This window comes from Mus pahari, chromosome 7 (assembly GCF_900095145.1).
Source record: "Mus pahari chromosome 7, PAHARI_EIJ_v1.1, whole genome shotgun sequence".
In the NCBI taxonomy this organism is placed as follows: domain Eukaryota; kingdom Metazoa; phylum Chordata; class Mammalia; order Rodentia; family Muridae; genus Mus; species Mus pahari.
The window spans coordinates 71,919,775-71,932,615 of NC_034596.1; the positions used below are offsets into that span (position 1 = coordinate 71,919,775).

The following is a 12,841-nucleotide window of genomic DNA, read 5'->3' on the forward strand; positions in this document are numbered from 1 at the left end:
TGTCCCACAGCATCCACCAACGTCAGAGCCTCACTGCTGCCTGCTGAGCAAAGCTGGCTGCTGGGGGCAACTGCAGCTGGAGCTATCAAGGCCTTGCCACGGAGGTGGCCATGGACCCCCATCCCTGTGCCTGCACAGCCCCTCACTCACAAGTGCTGGCTATTCTCCCAAAGCCTCCGAGACAATGAAAGGAAGATCAGCAAGATTCAGACCACCCCAGCAGCCCTGAGGCTCAGACTCTGACGCTCAGCCTGTCTCAGGGGGAAGTTGGCTGTGTGGCCATTCATGGAAGGTCACACTTAAAAAGTGGTGACTGGGAACTACCCTGGGGTAAGATTCATCCCTGCCAGACTGACCATGAGTAGCACCCACTCTGACACTGTCTGGAGTGGCCTTGATCCCCAGGGTCCCCCTGCACCGCACACTGGGCCTAGCCTGGGGGCCTGGAGGCAGGAAGGTTAGGTTGGTTCCAAACCGAGACTGTTTCTCACTACAGCCCTCGGCAGCATCCGAGTCTTTCAGGGGTGTCACTCCTGTCATCCCAGCATCCCTGCAGGAACAGTGGCACAGCAGTGTGTAGGAGGAGGTCTTGAGCCTGGGGAAACTCAGGCACTCTTTAACCCCATGAGAGCTCGCTCTCTTCCTCCTAGGAGGAAACATCTTCCACAAACACAACTCTGGGTTGGCTGCGGAGCAATGCCTGGAAGATGAACATTCAGGAGAGGACCGGATCTTTCCCAGGGGAAGGGAAGCACATAAGGCACAGAGGGTGCCTGCCCCTTGCCAGAGAGTCCTCCTGCATTAGGCTCTGGCTGAAGGCCCTCTCAGAGCTCCACTTCTGGCGCTATGTAAGTTTGAATCTCAGTCCTTTCCTCAGAGAGCGACAAGGGCAGGCACTCTAGGCTGTGACCTCTCCTTCCCCATCCTGATCTCGCTGTATCTGCTGGAATCTCAGTCAGGAGCAGATGGAAGGAATAGAAAAGCCATCTCCTCAGCCTCCCCCTTGAAAAGCTGCGTCGCTGACTCATGGGAATGTGGACTTTCTGTCACCCTACAAAAAGGCAAGAGTCTTGGGGAAGGGGAGGATTCCAAACCTACACAGGCTAGCCAGAACCCAAGACCAGACCCCAGACATTCTGACCCTTGCTTCTTGTGATACCTTGTGCCTCTGGCTTGGCCTCACACTTACCTGTGGGGAGGGTCCGGCTTTTACCAGAATGCGCTCTAACATGCAGAGGCGAGGGGCAGTAGTGGCATTGCACAGTGATGGGTTGGCAGCTCAGTCATTGCGTGTACACACACGGGAAGGGGAAGGCTGGATCGAGGCCCACAGGGAGCCATCTATCCAGGCAGGGCAAGGGTGCGTGGTCCACTCCCATTCGTAACTCCAGCAGGAAGCGACATGCATTAGTAAGGGCTTTTACACGAAGCAATGTGGCATGTATCTATACTACAGGACCCGACACCAGACTGCACAGGATAGGACCAGCAGGAGAGCCATGGCATCCCAGGCCAATTCATGAGAAGGCGCAGCAGACAACTGAACCTTCCTGTGATGGGCCAGAGGTTGTTAAGGGCAGTGAAGGGGGGCTGCAGTGAGCTCGGGAGGACCTCTCCGGAAGGTTGGGCTTTCTGTCTGCATGGGCGCCATCCTCTTTCTCATATCAAAGATGATTTGGAGTTACATCCTCCCTCCTGCATCTTTAAGGCTTGGGAAGACGCTGCAGCAGGAAGAAGGCTGTCTCCAAGAGGCCCTGGGCCTGGTGTTCATTTGATTAGCCATCTGGTTGCTTTCTGGTACAGATATGGGTTGCATTTCCAATCTGGTGAGTGGCTGGTTCCTCAGCAAAGATCCCCCACAGGGGCTCATTCCTCCCCCAGAGAAACACTCAGATTTAAGCAAATTTTATTCCTCCCAACCCAGTGATATTCAAGTGTCGGATGGAGGTGGCTCAGGTGCACATGTAGTTACATTTGCACAAACGTACACGTACACAACAGACAATGGTGTCGAGATGCTCAGGTGGTCATGAAGCCCGCACACCGGGGACACCACGGCATGCAGACACACAGGGATGCAGGGCAGAAGCGCGGGTGGAGGCAGGAGGCAGGAGGCAGGGGCAGCTCCAGCCCTGTTCACAGTCCATAGCCCCTGAAGTTCTCTCTCCCTCTGGTGGGAGTGGGGTGAGGAATGGGGTCAGGGGAGTTGATGTTGGGAAAGGGAGCTGGAAGGCAGTCTACCATAGGCGGTATGGGAAGGGCAGCAGGATCGGTCTTCCAGCAGAGCCCAACAGTGCCCTCTGCTGAGCAGGATGGGTCGGTGCAAGCTCAGAAAATGGCACCAAAGAAACTGAGAAGTGTGTGTGTGTGTGTGTGTGTGTGTGTGTGTGTGTGTGTGTGTGTGTGTGTGTGTGTCTGTTGTCTAGGGGTAGCTGATGTAGTAGAAATTCCCTGTCTGTCTGTCTGTCTGTCTGTCTGNCTGTCTGTCTGTCTGTCTGTCTGTCTGTCTGTCTGTCTAGGGGTAGCTGATGTAGTAGAAATTCCCACCAAGGATGCTAATCTTTCTAAATCACTACTCACGGTACACCACACCCACCTGGGCTCTGAGAGAAGGAGTACATGAAGTTGCCGGCTGCTACTGATACCCAAAGCCACATGCCGCAGGGATCCATGCAGTGGTGCAAACCACATGCAGACTGCGTTCTTCTCAGATGGCTACTCCCCAGAGCATTTCCCCAACCTGAGTCGCAGCTGTCCAGGCCCCCTGAACAGACTCTCAGGGCCCAAGAAAACCTGCTCTGGGTACAGTCCTATGGCTATACATCCCAGGCCTCTGGAAGCCACTGTTCTTTAAACCCCTCTTTAAACCCTGTTCTATAAATTGGGGGCTTCCTCATAGTACTAAAAGCTCTGATCTCCTTCACACTTGCAGGACTCAAGCCTAACCCTGCCTTAGAACCATCTCCCTTGTCAAACTTTACGACTTATAGCCATAGAGGGATGGGCTCTGTCTGAAAAGAAATCTGCTAGGCGGGTGTATATCTACCCCTCGCTGCATGTGGGTGGTTCAGCAGGATGAGACAGTCTGTCGGTCCGTGAGTGTGTGCGCCTGTGTACATGGATGTGCCAGCATGTGTGGAAGAAGGCACTCTGCTAAGGATGGGGTTTGAAGGAAAAAGGGAAAAGAGACCATGTATCCAACGGAATCAATTCTGGGTAAAGTGTTTCCCCTGTGCTGATGGTGACGGACTTTATCCCATAAAATTTATTAGACTAGAGAAAACCAAACTTGTAGAATCATGTTGGTGGGCTGGCTTCTGGGTTGGAAGGAGAGGAATTATTTAAGAATTAAAATCTAAGTATAAAAGTAGACGGGTCTGAAGGAGGTTCCTAGAGGGGGCATGTGGGCAGGATGAGGGTGGGGACCAGGAAGCACACCCTGTCCTCGCCTTCCTTCTGCCCTGGCTGAGTCTAGAAGGGGTGAGCAGGCTCTGGCAGCAGCGACTCCCAGGAACTAGATAAGCGGGACATGAAACTGACCGGGGATGTTCTCTCTGTGGCCGCGTGGTGGACCTGGGGGGCCTCGCCAGCTGTCTCGCCTTCCTCCTCTTGAGGCCTAAAGAAGACACAATCTCTCTTTAGTGACAGGTGCCTCTCAGCAAGGCCTGGCTTTGCCCCCACTGGGAGCACAGAGCATGCTCAGGCATGATCCCTGGCTCCTTCCCAGAGGTGCTCAGCAAGGAGTCAGCCCATGGCTTCATGGGAAAAGTGAAAGTAGACACATCAGAAATGGATGAATTCTGCAGGAGGCGGCCTAAGGGCGGTGCCCGGGAGTGCCTAGGGGAAAGGCTGGCTTAGCAACAGGCACTGTTAGCTAACCCTTCCTTCCTATATTGGGCTTCAGGTTTCTGTGCCTGGTGCAGCAGAGCTCTGTACATTCTGGGTTGTGCTCTCAGGGGACCCAGGAGAGGTCAAAGGTTCTTTTGTTCACATGACAGCTCTTGTTAGCTGCTTCCTTTTCCTCCTCCCCAGTCACCCTTTGACAGCATGCTTGGCTCCTTGTACGGGGAACACAGGGCTGACACTCACCCAGGCTCCTCTGTGGGTCGTTCTGGAGTCTGGCGTTCCTTAAGCTCAAGCTGGGGAAGGGAAAAGTCAAGGGTCAGAGCGAGCGGCCACACAGTGGAGCTGATCCTCAGATGACCTAAGTTTGGCCCTGCACTGTAACACACCCTAATGTTTGCAGCCCGAGTCACATGGTTGGTCTTTGGTGTTTACATCAGTGCTCTCCTTACCAGCCTGAGTACAGGACAGGAGAGCCAGTACCACAGCATCCCAATAGCTGCGCCCTCCCGGTCCCCCAGACGGCCTCAGCTCACCGTCGTGGGCTTCTCCAGGGCAGCAAAGCGCTCTGCCCAGCTGGCTGTGGACTTCTCAAATGCCTCGTGCCTCTTGATGAGCTTTTCCACGCTGTCCACTGTATGTCCAAAGTCCCGGCTGGCCAGATAAGGCTCCTGGGCAATCAACCATGCCTCGGCCACAGAGGCGTCCCTCGAGAACTGGCACACCTCCAGCACTGCCATGAGAATGAGCCATGAACCCACCCACAAGGCCAAGTTAGCATTCAGGTATCCCTCAGCCCTATGGCTACCTTGTTCAGCTGTGAGTTTCTGCCTAAAGCCACTTCACCCCCCACACTAGAGACCCACCCCATCTCTACCAGTGGTTCCATAGCTACACAAAATTTTACATGCATATCCCACCCATCTCGAGCAATTTACTTACATGTCAAATTTTATGAATGTACACTATTTGATTTTTATTTTTGTCGTGCTGGGTATCAAACTCAGGCCCTTGTTCATGCTGAGTAAATACTCTATCATGGCGCTTCACCGCTCCCCCTTAGCCTTTGAGACAGGTCTCGGTGTTCAGCGCAGGCTAGCCACTCAGTCCTCTCTCCTCCACTTCTTCTTCTTCTTTTTTTTTTTTTTTTTGGTTTTTTGAGACAGGGTTTCTCTGTGTAGCCCTGGCTGTCCTGGAACTCACTCTGTAGACCAGGCTGGCCTCGAACTCAGAAATCCGCCTGCCTCTGCCTCCCAAGTGCTGGGATTAAAGGCGTGCGCCACCACACCCGGCTTCTCCTCCACTTCTTAAGTGCTGAGGTCCATGGTGTGTGCCGCCATGCACAGCCAGAGTTATATTTTTAAAGCAACCATCGGAACCAGCTCCATTGTGGTTTATACTGCCTTGCTTTACGGAGCAATCCCCTGCCTCAAACTCGTTCCCTTATCTGTCTCATACAGTCACAGACAAACGAGCACAGAGACCAACTAACCAGTCCTGGCTTTATCCCTGCTTGCAGCTTCCCTGAGAGGTAAGGTTTTCTTCCCCCTCACCTCAGCCTCCAGCTGCTGGAGGACAGAGCTCCTGACCTCCTTAGGACAACCTGAAGGCCTAATACTCAGGAGAAACTAGAGCTCCTCTGGCCTTTCCCAAGCCACAGCTCCACAGGGGAACCAAACTGGGCACAAACTCTCCTCAGGCCAGTGGCCCAGAGCTTTGTCACTGAGTACTGCCGTGGAGTTTCTTTCAGGCACAGTGTGGCACCCTATAAGGGTCGGCTAGACCCTGCCCTCAGGTTCCCCAGCCCTGAGCTATACTCACGCATGTGGAGCCTGTCAGAGCGGGCCTCCCACTTGTCATTCATCTCCTGCCTCCTGGATATCACTTGCTGCAATTTCTCCCGGATCTGTGGAGAGGAAAGGGGAGGGCTCCAGGCTTTGCTGATGCTCCCCATTGTCAGAGGCAGCACAGACAGCTGCGGAGAGCAAGCTGGGTCACACGGTCCTGGATTCAGGTCTTGACTCTGTACTTGCCAGTGGTTAGCCTTGGACAAGTCACCTCGTGCTTCTGAGGTACCTGTAGGTGTGTCACCTGAGAGGTAGAGGCAACAGCTCCAAGGACAGGCTTATGTGGGTACTGGGCAGGTATGAGCCTCCTCTCCTTTAGGAGCTCCTGACTCCTTAAGGCAGGGGATGGGCTTGAGATGGCTCTGATCTCTGGCTTGTAGGCACCTCAGCTCCCTGAACCTGCTTGGCCAGCCAGCGGGAGCACAATGACATGGAGAGACCCACCTCGTCTGAGGCCTGGTGTTGCCTCTGTAGCAGGGACTCCCCAAGCTCTAGGCAGGTGCTGAAGTTCTTGGCCCTGGTATTGATCTCCGCCTTGATGCCCTGATGATACTTCAAGAGCAATTCCACGGAGGAGACATCCCTGTGGACAGGAGGGCCAGGGCCGAGAGGCAGTTTGAGAGACAACATTGGGCCGCCCAGACCTGCCTGGAGGAATCTTGTCTGCCAGGAACTCCTCTCTGTTCCAGTCCCAGCTGTAACACTAACGTGTCGCTGTCTTCACAGATCAGGGGCCCAGCAGGGACCATAGGGACCCTACAAAAACCTGGGAATATTGTTTGAATGAATTACTGAGTCTTTGCTATGTGAAATCCTTGAAACAGGCTGAGGGAAAGCAGCCAGTCACGGGAGACGATATACTATTCAATACTGTTTATGCAAAACACAGCAACTAGGTGGACAGAGAGACGGGGCTACAAAAGCAGCCGCCCAGGGGCCAGAGGCAGGGAGCGCAGTGAGTGTTGTGGATGGTAATGGTGTTTTGGTTTTGTTTTGTTTTTTTTCCTCCCAGAGACAGGGATTCTTTGTGTAGCCCTGGCGTCCTGAACTTTGCTCTGTAGACCAGGCTGGCCCTGAATTATCCGAGATCTATCTGCCTGCCTCTGCTTCATGAGTGTTAAGGTTAAAGACCTGTGCCGCCACAGCCAGGCCAGGACTTACTTTGGGTGTGTGTATGTGTGGTGATGAAATATACTAACTTTGATTGTGAGGGAATGATTGAACTATTGGAAATATATGAATACCACAGATGATACACTTTAGAAAGGACAAGGAGAGCATGCATGCAAATTACATCTCAATAAAAGTGTTCAAGTTCCTTGGGGCGGAGGGACAGAGACAGGTCACCACCAATACTTGCTGAGGTAGAGGTCCAGCCCCGCAGGATTTCAACAGCCATGAGCCTGACCTTGCCTCTTAATGACAGTCAACTTTATAATGACTATTTAGGGGAGGGGCCTTGACACCCCAGTGTTAGAGAAGAATGGTCTCCAGCCTATCCAGATATATGACTCATGTACTTTCACTGACAATAGTGGACATGGTCACCTTGGAGATTCAAAATGACCGGTATCCTCATCCTACTACTTTCAAACAGTCAGTTCTCCCAGTAGAAGATGAACCACTCTGTTCCTGCCTGCACCCAGCTCAGGTCTCTGCTACCCCTCAGGAACGTCCGTGCACTGGCCAGTCTGGGATCACTCCTGGAGGAGCCTCGAGTGTCCTAGGATATGCAAGAGCATCCCCGAGGACGCCCCTCACCTGGGTCTCTCCTGGGTCTCGATCTGCCTGATGATGCTCTCCATCCAGGAGAGGAGGTCTCGCACCATGCTGAAGAAGCGGAACTTGTCCGCCGTGTCCACCAGCTGAGCTCGGCGCCCGGCACACGCATCGAGCAGTGCCTGCCAGGCCGCGGACACCTCCTGCTCCTTGCTCTGGATGGCATCTGCCTTCTCCCCAGCATACGCTGTCTGCAGTCGGGTGGCCACGTCCTGGAACTGCTGTACCTGTGATGAGGGAGAGCCGGATCTCAGGTGTGAGGCTGGAAGGCCGTCTGTCTCCTCCTGAGTCCTCCCCAGGGCACCACTGCAGGGTGCTTCAGGATAGGGGTTCCTGCTCTAGTACCTCTGCCTGTCCAGGGCATGTGCTGGGCTCTGGCCCAGGGTTTGAGGGAGAAAGGGTCTCAGTTCCCTTTGGCCTCCTCAGGAGTGCAGTAATGGTAGTAACCACTGACCCAAGCACAGTCCTAGAAATTTAATCAACGCTCTTCATCTTTACTGCAGTCTATCAAAGAGGTACTATTATATCTGTGATGGGGAAACCAAGGCACAGGGATGCTAAGTGGGTGGTCCCAGGTTCCTCCCACTAACCAAGGGGACAACTGGGGTTGGAACTATGTAACCAAGTGCCTGGTTCTTATTCACCTTACACGCTGTCTCTTCAAGGATGGGCCTACCCCAAATCCTTTGGCCGGGGCCAACTCAGGAACAATAACACCTCGCTCCTGACTCCTCAATGGAGCTCTGCCTGACTCAGTAGCTCGGACACCACTCCGGGTATGACAGTTACGCACCAGGCCCCACCTTCAGCTGGAGGACAAATCCCTAAGATGAACTCAAGGGTCCAGGCTACCTCAGTGTTCTCTTCCTGAGTCCTGTGGAGCTGGCTCGAGACTGTACTGCCAGCCCAGTTCTCCCAACTCCACTGGAAGCCAAGGGAGCCTCCCGCAGCCGGCAGCCCTCACTGACCCTGCCCATTACATCAAGCTCCGAGGAATCCAGAGAGACTGCAGAGGTCATCGGGGTATGCTCCAGTGATCAGAGAGTAGATTTTAGGGACTCTAGAACCCCATGAAAGGCAGAGCTGTCTAGCAGCTAACTAACCCCGAGGGGTCTAGAGCCAGCCCACTAGGGCCTGGGTTCTGGCTCCACCTTCTCTCTACTATTCCCCAGGCAACACTCTATACTGCACTGTCTTCATCTGCAAACACAGTAGGAGTGCCTACTTAGAGAAGCCTGTGAAGATCCCGCCACTATGCACATCCCTTAAGATAATATCCGCTACTGAAAAATCACCGTGTATTAGCTGATAAGCTGTGCACAAGCCAAGAGCCACGCCTGAAGCTAACGAGTGTCTGAGAGCTGCTGCGCTCTGTCCTGAGCCATTGGTCCTCTAAAGAAGAAAAATCTGATGGCCATTCTAGAGGGTCCCCTATAGGAGCCAAGTGGGGCCCCCAACACCAACACGGTGAGAAGGTGGTTGCAGACGAGAAGTGGGTAGAAGTGGGTGGATGGTACCTGCACTCCCAGGAGGTGGAGCTCCCGCTCAAAGGCAGTGTGGACCCGGTGGAAGGACTCAGCGGTGCTGGCGTCCAGCCCCACGTCCTCCGGCAGCTCTCTGTGCTTCTCATCTATGAGGCCCAGGATCTCGGTGCCTGTGTAGAAATAGCGGTGCAGGTCGTAGGAGGCAGCCAGCAGCTGCATGCGGGTGTCAATGAGCTCCAGCAGGTCCGCCCACATGTCATTGAGCCCATCCTTCCACTCGGCGATGGTGGCAGCCTCGCTGTGGCCCGCATCGATGAGCCGCTCAATGATTGTATTCACGTTGTCCACTCGCTCCTGCCCAATGGCCCCGGTCTCCCGGGCAAAGTCTCGGAACTTGTCACGGAGCATCTGGATATGGGGCGGATAGAATGTGGTTAGCAGGCGGGGTCACTTTGCCAGGTTGTCACTGTGGCCACCTGGAACTAGCTGTCACACTTTCCCCAGAGTAGACTGTCCGCTGTTCTCCACTTGTGTGACTGCATCTCTGTGAAATTTCTCCCAGCTGGCACACGAGTCATACGGGTCTGGAGTGATGGTTGCCTGCGTCTACTGACTTAAGAGGAAGACCAAGATTTAAGCTGCTGTGGGTACTCACAGTCACGTGGTCAAAGTCCTGCCCCATTTCTTGGGATGAGGCCACCATCTCTTTTTCCGTAATCCACTGCTCTAAGTCGTCAGCCTCTCTCTTCAGCTGGAACAGGTGGTACATGTTCTCCAGTCTCCGCCTCCGCTCCTCAGCCATGTCCTTCAGCCCCGCATACTGCTTATCCACTTGCCCCTGGAGTCTGATGATCTGTTCCCTGGGACCCAAATCAGGACACACAGTAAGGAAGGTGAGCAAGACCCAGGGCAAGGCCTGGGGGCAGCTCTGGGGTAGAACTCTTGCTGAGCAGGTGTGAGGTCATAGGTGCCATCCTCAGTTCAATGAAACAAACCAGAAGAACCCAGAGTAGCTGGCCCCAGAAATTACAGGTTGGTTTTTGTTGTCTTTTTTTGTTTGTTTGTTTGTTTTTCAGGAAAAGAATTGGGGAGAAAGGAATACCTGCTCCCCTCAGGGTGGAATGCCTCTGGGGACAGCAGGGCTGTGTTGGAGTTCTGTCCCCACATGGTGCCTCTCACAGTGCCTCTCTGGGGAGGTCACAGATGCAAGCATGAAGAGTGAATCTTCTCCACTGACCTCTGCAGGAAGCAGTGTAGCTTCAGCAGGAGTGACCCCAGTTAGCTCTCCAGAAAAAGACAGAACCAGAGACTCAACTCTTGGGGCTCCCTGGGAGATGTGTGGGGTGGTTGCCAAGGAGACACAGTGTGTGTGTGTGTGGGGGGGGGCAGGGACTAATGGTAGCTGAGAACAGAGCCATGGCTGGAGCAGCCTGTGAGGTCTAAAGTCTGGCCAGTGTCTACCTGACTCCTACCTAAGGATCTGCTTCCAGGTCTTGAAGTTCTTTTTCTGGAACCATTAAAACATAAATAAATACATAATAAATAAATAATAAAAATAAAAAAAAACCAGGTGGTGGTGGTGGTACATGCTTTTAATTCCAGCATTCAGGAGGCAGAGGCAGGTGGATTTCTGTGAGTTCGAGGGCAGCCTAGTCTACAGAGAGAGTTGCAGGACTACATGGAGAAAAAAAAAAACAAAAAAAAACAAAAAAACAAAACCCAAACCAGATTTGATCTTCAGAATCTCTTAGTACAGGCTAACTCTTCAAAGGACAGGAGTTCTCAGCTCACTAGGGGCACTTGGACTCTGACCTTTATACAAACACAGTCTCGGTGGCCTATCTTGGAGGAGGACTCCTTGACACAACCCAAGGAACAAGATGTAATAAGGACAACCAGTAGTCCAGAAACCTCTAGTTCTGGGGAAACCAATCCTGTTTCTCCCTCTTTGGACCTGAAGGGTTCCTGGTCTGATGCCTACAACTGGCCAAGCCGGCACGGCACAGGAGGCACACGTACCCCTCGGGATGGCCTGCAGACAGCAGGCTCTGGGCGCGGCCAGCCAGCTGTTTGATATTCCGTCCATACTCCTCCACGGTGCGCTGCTGCCGTAGGTGCCGCTTGAGCATCACAATGGCTCCCTCTTCATCCTGCGAGGGGGCAGGCTAACAGTGAACACCAGAGCCCTACCCCTCCATACTCCTGTCTTTGGAAAGCTATAGCTAAGCTCTGGGAAGCCAGGCTCGGAGGGAAAGCCGCGTTCCTTCCCTTCCTGTTCCTGCCTCCCCAGCCCCTCTCCTCTCTCAGCTCTTTAGAGTCTTACTTTGTTTCTGCCCTTCATTTCAGGTCCAACTCCAAAAAGTCTGTCCCCATGAAAAATTCCTAGGTCCTGGATTAGCTGGCCTGAAGGAGGTAACCTACCCTGTCCCAGTCCTCAAAATAGGCAGTGGCTTTTCTGAGGAAAGAATAGGGTCATTGCAGATCCCCTATGTCCTTTGCCACTCCTCACAGCATGGCCACAACAGACTATGAAGAGCCTTTGGGTAGAACACCCCCTGGTGGCGAGACGGAAAACGGTAGGGATGTTCTTAATGAAGTGGGATGCCCTAAGGGGTACCACAGAAGAGCAAGGTTCTGTGGATTCCTTACACACCCATACTTTGCCCTTACTTTCTTACACACCCGGATTTCCAGGCTCTCCAAGAGCTTGCCCACCACAGCTCTGCCTATCTGCTCAGCTGGCTGGCGGACGCTGCCCCTCCCCCTCCATGTACCTTAGGGGGTTCATCAGAGAACACATATAGCTCCTGCTCACTGATCCATGCTTCGGCCTCGCCTGCATCCAGGTAGTACTGCTGTGCCTCGTGAGCATCCCGCAGGCGCTGCAGCCTGCCCGCTGCTGCCTCCCGCAGCGTGTCCCACGAGCTCTGCAGATGCCCCAGGCGCTCCTCGATGTCTTGGCAGTCGATCTCGGCCGCCTTCACCAGCTCCTGCCCTCGACGTAGCACATCCTCCACCCGTGGTGCATGGCCTAGGATCTCATTCTGTAGGGTCTGTGGCCAGAGGAAGGGTTCAGAGGCAGAGCCTTGCCCCTAATGAAGAGGCAGCAGGGCCCCTCCCCTTCCTGCCAGGGCAGAGCAAGCGATAGCCTTAATACTGCTTGTGGCAGGATGTTAAGCACCCCATGTGCGTCCTCCTACACTCTGCAGGTGTTCTTCCCAGACAAGTCCCAGGAAGCTGGCACGGGGCAGTGAACGGGAAGCAGGGAGGGCTGAGGCTGAACACAGCTGTAGCAGTCTTGGTGTTTTTAAAAAGACTTTTTATTTATTAATTTTCCTTTCTACTTGTATGCCTGAGTGTATACCACACATTTGCAGGTACCGGTGGAGGCCAGAAGAGGGCGTTAGATCCTCTTGAATGGGAGTTACAGACAGTTGTGAGCTGTCTGATGGAGGTGCTGGGAATTGAACTTGGGTGTTTTAAAAGATCAGTAAGTGCTCTTAGCTGCTGATCCCTCCCTCCCTCCAGTATACCATCCATCAACCCCACCACCACACTTTTTGAAATAGGGTCTTATGTAGCTCTGGTCTGGCCTTGAACTTGTGATCCTTCTGCCTCCACCATGCCCGGAAACTGGAGCTACAGGTGTTCACCACAAGCCCAGTGTATGTGGATCTGGCTCATGGCTTTGGGCATGGCTGGCAAGGCTCTACCATTGAGGCTACACTCACAGGCCAACCCTATGCTCTTGACTCCTGCCATGAACACCCTCAGAGCTTCATTTTCGTGTCTGTGCTCAAGAAAAGGAAAACAACCTCAGGACCTGCAACTGCCATCTTAGGTTAGCATGTCTTTGCTCCAGGTAAAAGAACAAGCTGAAGGCTACCA

The 12,841-nt window shown here is 53.6% G+C and overlaps 1 protein-coding gene across 1 annotated transcript in view; it reads right to left on the reverse strand.

The window, feature by feature from the left end:
• Nucleotides 1-12,841, reverse strand: part of Sptb (spectrin beta, erythrocytic) — a 128,314-nt gene that overhangs the window by 15,331 nt on the left and 100,142 nt on the right. Inside the window, exons 24-33 of the mRNA XM_029540685.1 lie at nucleotides 11,728-12,006; nucleotides 10,973-11,103; nucleotides 9,609-9,813; nucleotides 8,987-9,361; nucleotides 7,452-7,696; nucleotides 6,135-6,273; nucleotides 5,665-5,749; nucleotides 4,380-4,576; nucleotides 4,090-4,139; nucleotides 3,541-3,616 (exon numbers count right to left, since the gene is read on the reverse strand). Of these exons, the coding sequence (XP_029396545.1) occupies nucleotides 3,541-3,616; nucleotides 4,090-4,139; nucleotides 4,380-4,576; nucleotides 5,665-5,749; nucleotides 6,135-6,273; nucleotides 7,452-7,696; nucleotides 8,987-9,361; nucleotides 9,609-9,813; nucleotides 10,973-11,103; nucleotides 11,728-12,006 (1,782 nt within the window). The remainder of the gene's footprint in view (nucleotides 1-3,540; nucleotides 3,617-4,089; nucleotides 4,140-4,379; nucleotides 4,577-5,664; nucleotides 5,750-6,134; nucleotides 6,274-7,451; nucleotides 7,697-8,986; nucleotides 9,362-9,608; nucleotides 9,814-10,972; nucleotides 11,104-11,727; nucleotides 12,007-12,841) is intronic.